Here is a 15,673-nt window from a genome sequence, read left to right as displayed (position 1 = left end):
GCGCGGGAGACTGGGGTTTTTTTTTTGTCCAACGCAAAAAAGTGCTCCATTTTGGGGGCTTCATTCGTAATTAGGCACACACTGTGCCAGCAATCAAGCACCACCGTCATGCATCAGACTCAATGGCCCTCTGACAACCGAAACACAATCCAAACCTCACACAATGGGCTCCATATGATAATTACTGCACTTAATGACCGGCCTTTTCATCTGACTGCCTTAATCATGCAACTTTACATGAACGAGTATTTAATGAGGAGCCACGTGATAAGCTCTGTCAAAGTGACGACGAAGAAACATGTCCGTCTGGCAGTGACGACCGGAGAGCCCTCTCAGGGCGGCTGCCTCTTCCTCCGGCTGTGATGCTTTGCGCTAATATCTCTCTCGACGCCGAATCAATCACCGTCTCCCGTGCCGTATGAAAAAGCGTCTCTTCACCGCGCGCACGTGAAACGCGGCAATGCTATCGGAGCGCCCGCGTCAGGCTTCCCAGCCAGTCACCCACGACTCCACGTCTCCTGCCGCCGTTCTCATCCGGCCAAGTGGTTCAGCGGCAGAGCTAGGGACTCTTAACCGGGAGGTTGTGAGTTCAATTCCTGGGCGGTCAATGCAGCCCATCATCCCTCTGGGGTTGGTAAAATAGGTGCCAGTTTGTGGGCAAGTCAACTGAGGTTGTCCTATGGAGAGGCTCACGACTGCCATAGGAATGTGGAATTTCCACCACTGGCTCAGGGTTGTGAACAGGGGATGAGCATCGCCCCAATACTCGTTTGAGCAGAAAATCTCTTTGACTTTGTTGTTTATTTTTTATTGCTAAAAATAAATAAAACGTGAAATTTGAATTTTTTATATTAGAAAAATAAAGTAATCATATTATTCATTCACTGAAATGGAACGAATGACTGCTTAATAGGCGACGGAACTGCCAGCGTGACCGCCATCGTGCCTCCGACGCTGTCTCACGGAGAGACGGAGAGACAGCGTCCGACATCACAACGGGGACAACACAACAACGCAGTCGGAGAGACAGCAAGCAGAGACGAAGCCAAGTGCGGGCGGCCACCGTGAGCGCGTCTGGCCAAACGATGAGCCGAGCGAAACGTTGACGCTAATGGCTTTGACCTCGTAGGGTTACAGGGCGCCTCTGTAATATTCAATATCAACAGGAATTTCAAAGCTATTCAAGACCTGTAGTTAACAATGTAAATACGGATGGTTCTGAATATTGCATGCGAGCGCACGCATTGCCCGTGCGTGCACACCCCCATGTATTATTTAACGCCCGGAGAATTGAATCGTCGCGTGAACCGTGATGGACGTTTACTAAACTGGCCGTGCGCCCGTGGAATATCCCATTTTGCGGGGTGATTGTACTCGCACCGTCACACAACGGAGCGAGGTGAGACGAGGTGAGACGAGGGGAGAGGGGGGCAGGAGACGGGGAGAGAGATGGGTGCTGCGGGAGCAGAGACACAGAGAGAGGTGTGTGCAGGACATCACAACGCCGACAGGATTGGCCGTGCCCTCCTGCCCCGCGCCTCTCGGTCTCGCCTCATCAGCAGAGTTCCAGCCTGCAGCCCAGGCCAAGCCAGCCGAGCGTGTGTGTGTACGGGGTATACATACCCTGTCACAATGTCAACATGCTGCAGAGAATTACACATTCTTATAGCACTCGCTTGTTTGCCCGTCCAAGGACGGGTGTGTATTGAAGTTAATCTGAAATATTCAATCGAAAATAATGACCAGCTCATGATTATTAATGAGGGGGGTGCTCCATGTGGAGTGACGTCACCCGCAAATGGTTATTGGGGAGGGGTGCGGCATGTGGAGTGACGTCACCCGTTAATAATTATTAATGAGGGGGGGTGCTTCACGTCATCCACTCATGATTATTAATGAGGGGGGGGGGGGCTCATGTGGAGTGACGTCACGTGCAGGACACACATTCTTGGCTTATTATATTAGTAATTATTTAATTCAGCTCGACCTAAATCCACCCACTCATGAATATTAATGAGGGGGGGGGGGCTTATGTGGAGTGACGTCACGTGGGGGGGTGGTCCTCATGTGGAGTGACGTCACGTGGGGGGTGGGCCTCATGTGGAGTGAGGTGACGCACGGGACACACATTCGTGGCTTACTAAAGTAGTAATGTCCCTACCTCAAGAGTAATTTGGCACTAATATGTTTGTGCAACAAAGTAAATTAGACACACATTATGCACTGACATGTGTGTATAATGTTTTTTGTTAAATGTAAAAAGAAAAATACCCATTGTTTATTGCATTGATAATATGGTCCGCGACGAAAGACTTGGAAATCACAATATAAGTGGACACCGTTGTAAACGGCTTCATGAGCGGCATTGGCCGTAGACTGGAGTAGGAACCGCATCGGCGGAACTTCAGCTGGCCCTCGCTGTCTCAGCTGCAATGGAGGAATTAGCCCTGACCCTTCCACACGCCACGCGCTGTTCACTAGGCGCTGGCTTCTTCTCTTGATCGTGGCGATCATCGGCTACTCTACCGATGGGGTAATCGCGTGCTGCTCCACGCAACGGAGCCGGTTTGTCAACTCCTCGATTCAAGAATGTCATCGGTGTGCGCGGTTCAAAGCGGGACGCTTCGATCTCAGGTGCGAGTCACAACCAACACACCGGCTCAACATTCACTGCACGATGGACATCTTCAAACAAAACTGTCAGACGGACGTGGAGCGCTGTGCATGTGGCGAGGCCGCGGTCGTCGCATGTGGCCCACTGTAAATCGCGTCCGTGTGTCCGTCACTTTTTAATTAGAAATTTGAATGAATCAGCCCATGGGCCGTGAAAGCACGTTGCATTTCACCGACCCTATGGTTAATCTACAGATTTTGCTGGAAATCGGAGCTCCGTGAATGTTCCTTCTGAGAGCCCATTGAGACACTAAAAATAGTATTTTACAAGAGGAACTCGGGTCACAAATACAAACAGGGATCAAAACTAACAAATTACCGAGGCACAAATGAAGCTGCACGTGCGTTGAGATTTGAGATAGGGCTCCAAAGCGGCCATGTCCATATTACCAAGCGCCGACTATGGACGTCTTCTCGCAGCACGACCATGGGGAAATCGCCTCGCTTGAATGGTGAGGAGAACAGGGTGCGCTCCGATCATCAATCCCCGTGCCGCGGACAATCTCCCTCAGCGTTGCCCTCCACATAGCCCGTGTGCCAGTGGCACTACGGCTGCCGTGCCACGGCCGTACTGCTGGTGACCTCGCAATGCGCGTGGACGGAAGCGACGCTCCACCCACACCGGCACGGACGGCCCCAACGACGACGATGCCCTCCCGAGATCCCAGCCCCCCACTCTAGCCGGTGTTTTACTTGACAAACCGCGATATTGGTCTCAGTCTGTAGTATCTATCATAACTCTCCATGTATTACCTTACACAGCGGTCAAATCAAAGTTAATTCTGAATCCTCAGAATATTTCTTTAGACTGGAGGAATCCGAAGAGCTGCAAAGCTCTTTTTGACAAGTTTCCTCCTCAAATAAACTTTGTGGCATTGGTGCTCATCTCCTGTTTGCAGCCCTGAACCAGTGGCTGAAATTCCACAATTTTTATTGCTGGGGTGAGTCTATCCATAGGACATCCACTGTTGTTAATTCCCACAAAAGTTGTTCCCAATTGACCCAGAAGGAACGCTGGACTGACTCCACTCCCAACCGGGACTTGAACTCGCAACCTTCCGATTGCGAGCCGCCCGCTCTACCGCTGAGGCCATCCAGCCGCTGAAAGCATCTGTGTGTCCGTCTTGTGGTGGTCAGGAAGTAGCCTTGAACAGCAGCCCTGATTGCAAACAATTCTAATTTACAAATCAATCTGAAGTGACAACAGCACACAACACTGCTCCTTCCCAGAGAGCATTAACAAATCACAATTACAATCAGCCAGTGACTTGAGGCGGTGAGTCCTGTCTGTGTGTGTGTGCGTGTGTGGGGAGCGGTGGTGTAGCGGTTAGCGCGCTGCGCTACGAACCCGGCCACCTCAGTTCGATTCCCGCTCACGGCCAACACCAGTGACGATTATCTGAACCCGTCTTGGGCCTCCCCTAGGTCGACTCGGCCTCAATTGAGTACCTGGTACGGTGTGTAAACATCACCACTGCGGAGGCAAAGGCGGCCGGCCGGGCGTGGTGTTGGCCACCCACCTCCTCGTATGCCGTGCCGGCCTTCATAGGTGCTCGCTAACAGCACTTGCCCCATCAGTCTGGTACAGGCTATACGGGGGATCTTTGTCTTTGTGTCCGAGTGCGCGTGGCCCGTGGCCATGTTTACCAGTGCGTCCACCGTGTGCATGGTGCTGTTGGCGTTGTGCAGGCTGGTACAGGCTATTAATTCTAGATTTGAAGCTTTCGTGACTGCAAGGAATCATCTTCTTAGGTTTTTTCGGTAAAGTCACGTAGAAAGTAAAATAAAATAAAAAATAAAAATAAAATAAAAACAAAAATCACGACGTTTCGGAGGCAACACAAGTCTCCGTCATCAGGTGGGACCGTCACAGCCAGATTAGCTGTATCAAGTGAGGCAATGATTCAAGATGTAATCCCTTAAAAGCGAGTTGAGGGGGGAGGGAGAGGGAGGGGGGAGCTCATCAGAGTATGGTAGCCAATGAAAGGAACGTATCGGGAGGGAGGGGGGGCGAGGCCAAAAGGGTGGGCGATGGACGTGGAAGCGCTTGTGCCCAAGCGGCCAATTACTGCACACGCCAACACAATGGAGCGATTGTGCGCAAGCGGCCAGCCACTGCACCCGCCAACACAATGGGCAGAGAGGAGGAGGGGGAGGTCTAATACACATGATAGACAAAAGAACGAAAATGATGATGGGTACAAACTTAGGGGGAGCTCATCAGACTATGGTAGCCAATGAATGGAACGTATCGGGAGGGAGGGGGGGGGGCGGGGGGGGCGAGGCCAAAGGGTGGGCGACGGACGTGGAAGCGCTTGTGCGCAAGCGGCCAATTACTGCACACGCCAACACAATGGAGGGAGAGGGGGAGTGGGGGGTCTGATACACATGATAGACAAAAGAACGAAAATGCCCATGTTTATACCAATGCTGGCTGAACAATGAAGAGAGTACTGTTAAAATAACTGGGGATGTTAACACTCGGTAAAGTACAGTAAAATAGTGCCTGTCAGATAAGATGGTCCAAAAAATTTGTGATTAAGTCTTTTTTGCGTGGTTGATAACATCTTTCCAATGATTACTAAGTTTGTACCCATCATCACGGTTGAAATTATGTCTGTGTTTGTATATTTGTATGGCTTCGTGGCCGATCATTGCTACAACTCGGTGGGCTCTCATGAAATTGTCTTTTCCGAGACCAAGGTTCTCTGCAAACCTCCCGGCTACCATCAAAGGTTTGTACACGAAGCCATACAAATATACAAACACAGACATAATTTCAACCGTGATGATGGGTACAAACTTAGTAATCATTGGAAAGATGTTATCAACCACGCAAAAAAGACTTAATCACAAATTTTTTGGACCATCTTATCTGACAGGCACTATTTTACTGTACTTTACCGAGTGTTAACATCCCCAGTTATTTTAACAGTACTCTCTTCATTGTTCAGCCAGCATTGGTATAAACATGGGCATTTTCGTTCTTTTGTCTATCATGTGTATCAGACCCCCCACTCCCCCTCTCCCTCCATTGTGTTGGCGTGTGCAGTAATTGGCCGCTTGCGCACAAGCGCTTCCACGTCCGTCGCCCACCCTTTGGCCTCGCCCCCCCGCCCCCCCCCCCTCCCTCCCGATACGTTCCATTCATTGGCTACCATAGTCTGATGAGCTCCCCCTAAGTTTGTACCCATCATCATTTTCGTTCTTTTGTCTATCATGTGTATTAGACCTCCCCCTCCTCCTCTCTGCCCATTGTGTTGGCGGGTGCAGTGGCTGGCCGCTTGCGCACAATCGCTCCATTGTGTTGGCGTGTGCAGTAATTGGCCGCTTGGGCACAAGCGCTTCCACGTCCATCGCCCACCCTTTTGGCCTCGCCCCCCCTCCCTCCCGATACGTTCCTTTCATTGGCTACCATAGTCTGATGAGCTCCCCCCTCCCTCTCCCTCCCCCCTCAACTCGCTTTTAAGGGATTACATCTTGAATCATTGCCTCACTTGATACAGCTAATCTGGCTGTGACGGTCCCACCTGATGACGGAGACTTGTGTTGCCTCCGAAACGTCGTGATTTTTGTTTTTATTTTATTTGTATTTTATTTTTATTTTTATTTTTTATTTTATTTTACTTTCTACGTGACTTTACCGAAAAAACCTAAGAAGATGGTACAGGCTATACGGGAGATCTTTGTGTGCGAGTGCGCGTGGCCCGTGGCCATGTTTACCAGTGCGTCCACCGTGTGCACGGTGCTGTTGGCGTTGTGCAGGCTGGTACAGGCTATACGGGAGATCTTTGTGTGCGAGTGCGCGTGGCCCGTGGCCATGTTTATCAGTGCGTCCACCGTGTGCACGGTGCTGTTGGCGTTGTGCAGGCTGGTACAGGCTATACGGCAGATCTTTGTGTGCGAGTGCGCGTGGCCCGTGGCCATGTTTATCAGTGCGTCCACCGTGTGCACGGTGCTGTTGGCGTTGTGCAGGCTGGTACAGGCTATACGGGAGATCTTTGTGTGCGAGTGCGCGTGGCCCGTGGCCATGTTTACCAGTGCGTCCACCGTGTGCACGGTGCTGTTGGCGTTGTGCAGGCTGGCGGTGAGCCTCTGCACGCCGTCGTTGTTCTCGCTGTTCCCGTAGAAGCCCACGCCGATGGCGCCGCTGCGGGGGGACAGAGGAGACGCAGCCCTCGCATCGTTATTTCACCCGGGGACATCGCCGGAGATGGGACACCTCGTTTGCAAGCGTGCCCATGGTGTCAGTGTACACATGCATCGCAAACACGTGGTGACGCGCACGCACGCTTATAACTGCGGCCTTAAAATGAAAATATACTGCATATCGGCGATGTTTTGAGCAACGGCCCTTCTTCTTCCCATGCTAACGCTGCGCGTGTTGAGTTGTTTTTGTTTGTTGATTGTGCTGGTGCACCACTGCCAACGCTGCAGGAGCAGCATCACCAAAACATGTGTTTATATCCACAGACTCACACATACATACACAAACACATAATTACATCCATAATACACGTTTTTTTCTGGGTTAGATCGAGTAAATATATAAATGTGTCATTAAACCCGCCACCACCCGACACAGCCAACTAGTAAGGGTTGTAAACAGAAAATGCCAACATGTTGTGGCTTTGCTCTCCAACACACTGGTGTGCTGTACTAGTAACGAAATGACATTCTGTTTACGTGACAACCCTTACTAAATGGCTGTGTCGGGCGGTGGTGGGTTCAACGGTACCTTTGTATATTTACGAGATATAACCCAAAACACCTCGATTATGGAAATCGGTGACGAAAGCCGACTACGTGTTAAACTCACATAGTTACATGGCCCAGTAGCTTCAATAAGCTTCTCGTGGCAGCTGCATTTGAAAAGCGTGGGGGGGGGGGGCCTTGTTGTTTTAGCTGCAATGAGAATCCGTTGCGACGTAGGTAAACTGAATCTAAGTGATTTAGACATGATTGCGAAGCAAGCTGCTGAACCCTCTAGGCACGGCGTTATTAAATACTAGCTTCTTTGCCCGTCCTAGGACGGAAGCTGTAATATTTACAAAAAAAATTGAGCGGAGTATAATTATCTATTTAAAGCTTTCGTGACTGCAGGGATTCATATTCTTGGTTCTTTCGGTAAAGTCACGTAGAAGGGAAATAATAAAATAATAAAAATAAAACAATTAAATTCTCACGACGTTTCGATTACAACACAAGCAATCATCATCAGGTGTGAAAACCACTGCAAGAAAATTTGAAACGTTAAGAAAAAACCGCCACTTTTTCAAAATTTATTGCTGTGGTTTTCACACCTGATGATGATTGCTTGTGTTGCAATCGAAACGTCGTGAGAATTTGATTGTTTTATTTTTATTCTTTTATTATTTCCCTTCTACGTGACTTTACCGAAAGAACCAAAAATACAGTGTATAATTGTATCTTGTGTAAATTTAATGACAGTGATTCTTGCACGAAACTATGTCATAAAACACCTCACTTCATGTCACTGTAGCACTGTATATAACTGACCTTCAATTTGTTCACATTCACTTTATTCGCTTCTGCTTTCGGTCGATGGGGTTGAAATAAATTGGAATTCCATACAATGTCTAATTTACCATAATGTAGAAGCATAAATTAGACTTATCTTTTGTCGCAAGTGCTGAATAAATAAATAAAGACACCAAATCCACTTTGTTGCTGCGTAGAATTATTAATTAGATTAACTTTCAATAAAGAAACGTCAAACTTAAAGCGAATTTGTGGAAAAAATAATTTCTTTCCGCTCGACCTTCTGCGCGAGTGTAAAAATCCACCCGCTCATGAATATTAATTAAGGGGGTGCGACATGTGGAGTGACGTCACGTACATTACACACAAACAGACATCCTTGCCTCGTTATAGTAATAATCTGCCACATGTTGCACCTCAGCATAATCACGTTCATATCATGGGACCTTTTTCCCAGTATCAAAGTATGAAAAATAAGAATAGGTTTTACCCTTTACCCTTTCTGGCAATTAAACAGGTCAAGTCAACATTAACAACCACACGTAAATTTCGATTTAAATTTCGATTTAAAGCTTTCGTGACTGCAGGGATTAATCATCTTGGTTTTTTCGGTAAAGTCACGTAGAAGGAAAATAATAAAATAATAATGAATATGTGTTTTATATTTTATTTTATTGTTTCCCTCCTACGTGACTTTACCGAAAGAACCAAGGAGATTAACCACACGTCCTGGTGGTGAACATGCAAACCAACTCTCAACATCTGCATTGTCTTTGAAACTGATTGACCTACACCAGAGGCAGAACGAATGCTGGTGTAGGCCAATCGGTTTCAAAGACAATGCATATATCATAATCAGTTTGTTTGCATGTTCACCACAAGTGTGGTTAATGCAGACTTGATTCCTTGCGACATGTATCTACTTTGTGTTTGAACATCTAACACCTGTTTTATTGCCAGAAAGGACAAAAGCTCTTCCTATTTTTCATATAAATATATTTTTTGGAACTTTGAGTCTACCTCCGCTCCCCATTAATTGCTCTGGTGATGCGTTCTACTTGTGCAGAGCGTGATTTTGAATCAATATTCCGCTGCAGGGCCGAGTGGAGCTGCACGCGACGAAAGCTCCGCAATCGATTCGCCTCCACAATGGCCAATTGAGCACGACCATAACCACAATCACCTGAGCACCGTCGACTATAATCATAGCGACAATAATTTAAACTCATAAAGCGCGGCCGCAATCCCACGACGTTCGTTCTCCCTTCGAGAGCGAGCGAACGAGCGCGAGGCATGAGGGGGGGAACCAGTTTGAATCACCGCCACAGATTGAACAGCCGTAATTTTTAAGGGAATTGTGACGTGAAATCACACCGAGCTGCAGGCCAGTTATTTTGCTGAAATGACAGTCGCTGTAACCTCTATTTTTTGCGTGAGTGGGAAACAAGTGGAGGCCGAATCGCTCGGTGATTGAATGATTTTCTTAAAATGCCGAGACGTTCAAAGTCGAAGGAAGCAGCTCTCCGTTTTTCTTGAGTGCAACCTGAGGCCAGGTGGAGAAGTTCCAAACCACATCAGCACAACGCCGAACGCATCCGCAGTAGAATATAGTGAAACAAAACCCCTTGTGGTGACGAGAGGCTTGAGGGCTGTGCAGGCCTGGGCGGCTCTAGTACTCGACAGGGGCATGCACGGCAGCACGTGGTCAGCAAGAGGCCAGACGAGAGGAGCCCCCTTCACAAAACTGCACTGACCAGCATGGTAAAGTAGAGTCAACCCCCAACAATAATCGACAGACCTTGACCATGGCGGCCGGGCGTGGTGCTGGCCACCCCCACGTGAGTCGTGCCGGCCTTCGTAGGTGCTCGCTGACAGCACAAGCCCCAACAATCTCTTAAGGCTATATGGGGGGGTCTTTGTCTCTGAGTCTAGGATGTCTGTGTGGATCTGTGCGAGTGCGTGGGTCTCTTATGTTGCTGGGTAGGTGCAGGAACTGGGTACGAACATACTGGCTCTGTCTAGCGAATCAAACCTTGTTGAATTGGAGATGCAAGTGACAGACATGGATGGGGACACAGTTGGTCTGGTTACAGGTGAAAGTCAGTGGCCGTTTTAGGAGAAGAGGATCTTGCGTATCAACGGCAGAGAGGGTGGATGAGCTACAAGGTCACGAGATCAACATTTGCGAGCTGACAGACAAGTCTCCATGCGGGGAGGTGGTGATGAGGAGTCACAGGTGGTGGTGAGGGGTCACAGGTGGTGGTGAGGGGTCATTGGCGTTCATCACACGAGGACCTCTTTATTGGGTCACAGATGCAATTAACACATTACTCAACCCAGAGTCTAACTGTGTTCATTTTAAATTCAGGACCACGTGCATTTCCTTTGCAGGGGAAAGAAACCTGTGCCAAAGGTTGCATTAAACAAGCTCGGAGAATGTGCACGCAGTTATCGTTTGAAGCCCATATTTACGGAAATATTATTTACAAATGTGCACGGCGAAAAACACGTGGCAGCGAGCTTCCCGTGCAGTGTGGTCCGGCGGCCGGCGCGGTGAGAACATGCGCCGACTGGGCTCCCAGTCCGCGGTGAGGCCATGCGCCGACTGGGCTCAAAGTCCGGTGCACGGGGCCGCGCTCTGGCCTCGGCGCTGCCACCGGCCATCTTGTTCAGCCCACTGGGGGCCAGCGATTTGCAGCGCGCCACTCTGGCACTCACGATAAAAGCCGAACGGACAACCGCCTCTCGCGTGGAGTGGCAATAGGCGGAGTAAATACAAAAGCGATTAAAACTTCGTTTTTTTCTCCCAACTCACTCAGTGTTTCTTTTTTTTTAAGCAAGTGGGGAGCAGTGGCAATAGATGGTAGCACGTTTCTCTATGAACCTGACCACGTGAGTTCGAGCAGCAGCTATAGCTAAGATGATTGGCGAGTGATATCTGAATCTGTCCTGGACCCCCACCCCCTGACCAGCATGGCGAAGTTTGGTCAAACACAATAATTATCACGGGTTGGGGAGGCCTTCATCCAGCAGTGGATTGACAAATACATGTGCATGCCGCTCTATACACTACTTTGCGCTGAACATTACGAAGTTGCGTTGACAATTATCACATGCTGTGAACAATTACCTGGTGTACAGCCCTAGTTCCGAGTGGCTTACATCAACTCCTTGCCAAGTGACGGATCTGGCACAACTTCTCTGTGAAGCCAGGATGTCCTCTATCCATGTCGTGGTGATACTGCACTAATCCCAGCACTGTACTGATAAACCATTAATACTTTCTGCATGAGAATGTATAGACGTTACGAAATGGAAAACTGGTTCTGTGCCGACTGTTTTTGCACAATAAAGGAGTGTACCAAATAAAAGGAACGGTGACAAATTATTACCGAATAGTGGTCAAGTCAAAGTGATGTCCTACTCAGAACGTGTAAACTTCCGATTGCAAGCCGCTCGCTCCACTGCTGAGCCACCTCGGCGTGCCACGATGTGTACACACCACACCGTATAAAATGATGTCAGGAGTGCCACTGCAAACTATTATCTGGCTTGAAAGTTTTTTCAACATTTTTCATAATAAAGTGGTCACTGTTATCGCAGAAATAAAAACGGTACTGGTGGTTATACGTAATAGTAATACGATGTAAAATTTGGATAAGCCTTAAATTGCTTTTCTTTAAAGTTTTAAAGCGCACAGCCTATGTGTCAATACACACATATGCACACAAAGCATCCCCAGGGAGTGGAACGGCTCTGTGTAAATGCAATGAAGCGCCGAGTGGATCTGAGTGCAGCCAATCAGATCAGACGTTCCTGGGTTTGGATTGGAACGGCCAGGTCACTCAGGGGTGGAGCGAGCGGCTCACAATTGGAAGCTTGTGAGTTATAACCCTGGTTGGCGGTTAACTCAGCCCATCATATATCTGGGGTCGATCAAATATGTACCACTTTGTATAGAAATCAACAGTGGTTGGATAAATTCGTCCCCACCATAGAAATGTGGAATCTGTACCACTGGCTCAGGGCTGTAAATTTGAAATAATCACCGCCTCGATGTTCATTTTAATAGTAATGATTTTACCTTTTAGTTTTGAGATTTTTATATTTCTGAGTTAATGTGGCCACAGGGGCACATTACACTCTGCCTCTAGGAGTTACAAACCATGAGTGGTTTGTCAAAGCTCTACAAAGAGATCTGAATTCACAAACCACGAACGGCAATAGCAAAGGGGTGGAAGACACTTGCGATGGTCTGACCAACGTTCACTCCCAGAGCAGAGAGACTTCCCAGCAGCGTCCTGCAAAGCCCCCTGGAAGGGACGAGGAGGAGACGTCAGCAGGGAGCAGCGGCCAGATGAACACAAGTGTCCATGGCAGGGAATCAGCGGCAGGCGTTGTGGATATGGCAAGAGGCGTACAGAGTTGAGTTGCTAAAGCATCACTGATGCTCCCACAATGCTCACGGTTAAGGGACCGAGGCTGATGGCGATGATGATGGTGGTCAATGCAGTTACTCAGCGGGTATATGGCTAAAAAAAGGATCCCGGTGTTTTTTTGCCGTGGCAGCAAGGTTAAGCTGGAAGTAGAAATCTGGTGAACCCCATCAACTGCCATGGTTGACCAAGCACAACCAGAGATCACGCTCTGACACAGCTGAGCGGGTTAGTGGGCACAGAGGTGACTCAGACTCAGCAGCTCCACAGCATTAAGATGTCCTACCTACTAACTAAAGTTCATGCCACTGAATTGGTTGTCATAACCGGGATTAATAATACAAAATTATAGACGTCCTTGATCACTCTCATTCTCTCCTCTTTTTGTCCTTATAAAAAAAAATTATTTCTGGTTTGTGTTTTCATAGGTGATTTGAAACTATGCAATACGTGATCCTTTTTAACGTGTGCGAATCCTTGTCCTTCCAGACAACAATAGGAACGGCGAGTTAGCTGCCACCACTGCCATCCCGCTATCGTCCCACACCGCTATCGTCCCGCCCCACGCGCCAGGCGAGAGCTGGCGTGATCACACGCGAGCGGGGCGGACGCGTTCACCCCAACTACTTACGAGCCCCGTTCATGCTCACCATGTCGCGTGCATCACAACACACCTCGAATACCCGGACAATTCGTGTTTAGCGGCATTCGGCTCCTCGTTCAAATATCCGGTGAGAGTCGAGTCGAACATGGGAGTCACGCGGCTGTTGTGTGACCCTCACGCACATCGGAGGCCAACTTGACGCCCCTGGGCTGTGACACCAGTGCAAGACTCGTGAACAAATGAGTCGACAAATGACATTGTCACCCCAAATCTTAAACGATCGTTTGGATCACCGATAGGTTTGGATGTGAATTTGTCTTGTGCTCCTTTATGTGTGTGAAGGGTACGATTCCCTGGCCCACAATGCACAGACTCTAACGTTTGACTGTATTGCAGTCTTGTTGTTGAACAAAGCTATGTTATTCTTGGCTTCAGTGTACCTCGACAACGGAAAAATAACATGATAGTTTAACAGTATCTCTTCATGATAATAAGGCAAAAGCAAACCAGACGTTGTTATGACTCCGTAAATTAATTGTAATAATAAACTTGAATGCATTACCGTTTAAATACAAAAGTGTCAAAATGAAAGTGAATTCCTGCTCATATTATCAGTTATCTCCTGTTTACACCACTGTTAACTTCCCCACAATGTGGTACTGATTTTAACGATCCCCAGAGGATTATGGGCTGAGTCTACCCCCAATGAGGATGTGAACTCGTGTCCTATTGATCACGAGTCGCTTACTCTATCGCTGAGGCACCTGGAAGGGTTTAACGTTTCGTGTTTAATGTGAGGAGTAATTCAATAAGGTATTTTGATGAAGACACGTTATTTTAAAAAAATGCAACTTCATTCATCATCTCGACTTACAACTTTCGTGACTGCAGGAATTCATATTCTTTGGTTCTTTTGGTAAAGTCACGTAGATAGAAAATAATAAAATAAAATAAATAATAAATAAATAAATACCAAAAACTCACGACGTTTCCAACGCAACACAGGTGGTCGTCATCTCCGCCTGGTGACGACCGCTTGTGTTGCGATCGAAACGTCGTGAGTTTTTTTTATTTAAAAAATATTTTTTCATTATTTTATCATTTTTATTTTATTATTTTCTATCTACGTGACTTTACCGAAAGAACCAAAGAATATTCATTCATCATCGCTGCAGTTATAGGCAGGTGCAGTGGCACAGTGGTGATTATGCACCGAACCGTGAATCTGACTCCTTCAGATCAGCAGTGAGGGACATCTGAACATGTCCTGGCTTCCCTCCTTCACAACACTCACTGACCAACATGGTGAAGTATAGTCAATAAAAACATCGCCAACAGTGTGTATGAGGAGGCCTTCATCCAGCAGTGGATTAATAAAGAGCTATACGTTAGGATTGTGATTGCAATTATAGACCAAACATAACACCATCAGAAACACACTTCCAAAATGTGCTGTTGGCTCCCATTAAAGATTATATTAGCAGAGTTTGCTTAAATATCGTCACAAGTAACACCCTCGGTGTTAATTGCAGACTGTATCGACGCTTCATCAGCCGACGGCGGAATGGCTGCGCGAGAGATGGTGATGGTGGAGTGGAGGGGTGAATGGAGAGGAGAGACCCGTGAAGTGAGGGCGAGAACAGCTCTCACGACCGGTGGGGGGACACGGGAGAAAGCTGGATGTAAACGCACCTTATATTAAGCACAGCTGTGATATAGACAACACGTGCTCACATTGCACCGGGGGGGGGGGCAGTGCCGGATTAAACTCGTGTGGGCCCTGTAGCATCTATATATATAAAATCGCAAATCTGTCTGTCTGTCTGTGTGTGTGTCTGTGTGTGTGTCTTTCTGTGTGTCGCCGGACCATACGCAGTTTCATTGGACGAAATGTGAGGGATTTGCGAGACACGATTGGTCCGTTTGGTTTTCCACGGCGGTTGCCCCTGGCAACGGGTAGCGACGCATTCGCTGCGGGGTGGACGCCATTTTTAATTCCCGTAAAAAATATGCGCACGCATTAACACGCGACTCTGAGGTAAATTCATCAAAGTTTCACGTCCTCTTCACTCCCCTCCCACCCCAATGTGTGCAATTACTATTATAGGGTCGGTAGATAATAAAATTATAGCGATTAGACAGTATTATTGTAGCGCGGGGGGGGGGGGGAGGGGGAACGGCACCCGTACCCAGCCTCAGCCGGGTGGGCAATTTAGGCGAGGCCGGAGGCTCTGCACGGTACTAGGCCTCGACACCCACCACGCGACTCTGAGGTAAATTCATCAAAGTTTCACGTTCTCTTCACTCCCCCCCCACCACAATGTGTGCAATTACTATTATAGGGTCGGTAGATAATAAAATTATAGCGATTAGACAGTATTATTGTAGCGCGGGGGGGGGGGGTGGGTAATGGCCCCTGTACCCAACCTCAGCCGGGTGGGCAATTTAGGCGAGGCCG

The 15,673-nt window shown here is 48.1% G+C and overlaps 1 protein-coding gene across 2 annotated transcripts in view; it reads right to left on the bottom strand.

Annotated features, from left to right (window-relative positions):
* LOC144719172 (protein tweety homolog 1-like) overlaps positions 1-15,673 on the bottom strand; it is a 126,694-nt gene that overhangs the window by 70,230 nt on the left and 40,791 nt on the right. For both annotated transcript variants that reach the window (XM_078595050.1, XM_078595051.1), the window contains exon 3: positions 6,712-6,823. In XM_078595050.1, coding sequence (XP_078451176.1) covers positions 6,712-6,823 — 112 coding nt within the window. The remainder of the gene's footprint in view (positions 1-6,711; positions 6,824-15,673) is intronic.

Source organism: Lampetra planeri, chromosome 5 (assembly GCF_965212315.1).
Source record: "Lampetra planeri chromosome 5, kcLamPlan1.2.h2, whole genome shotgun sequence".
NCBI classification, from domain to species: Eukaryota; Metazoa; Chordata; class Hyperoartia; order Petromyzontiformes; family Petromyzontidae; genus Lampetra; species Lampetra planeri.
Note: the sequence above shows the minus strand (reverse complement) of the source record. Positions and strands in the feature narration are given on the sequence as shown.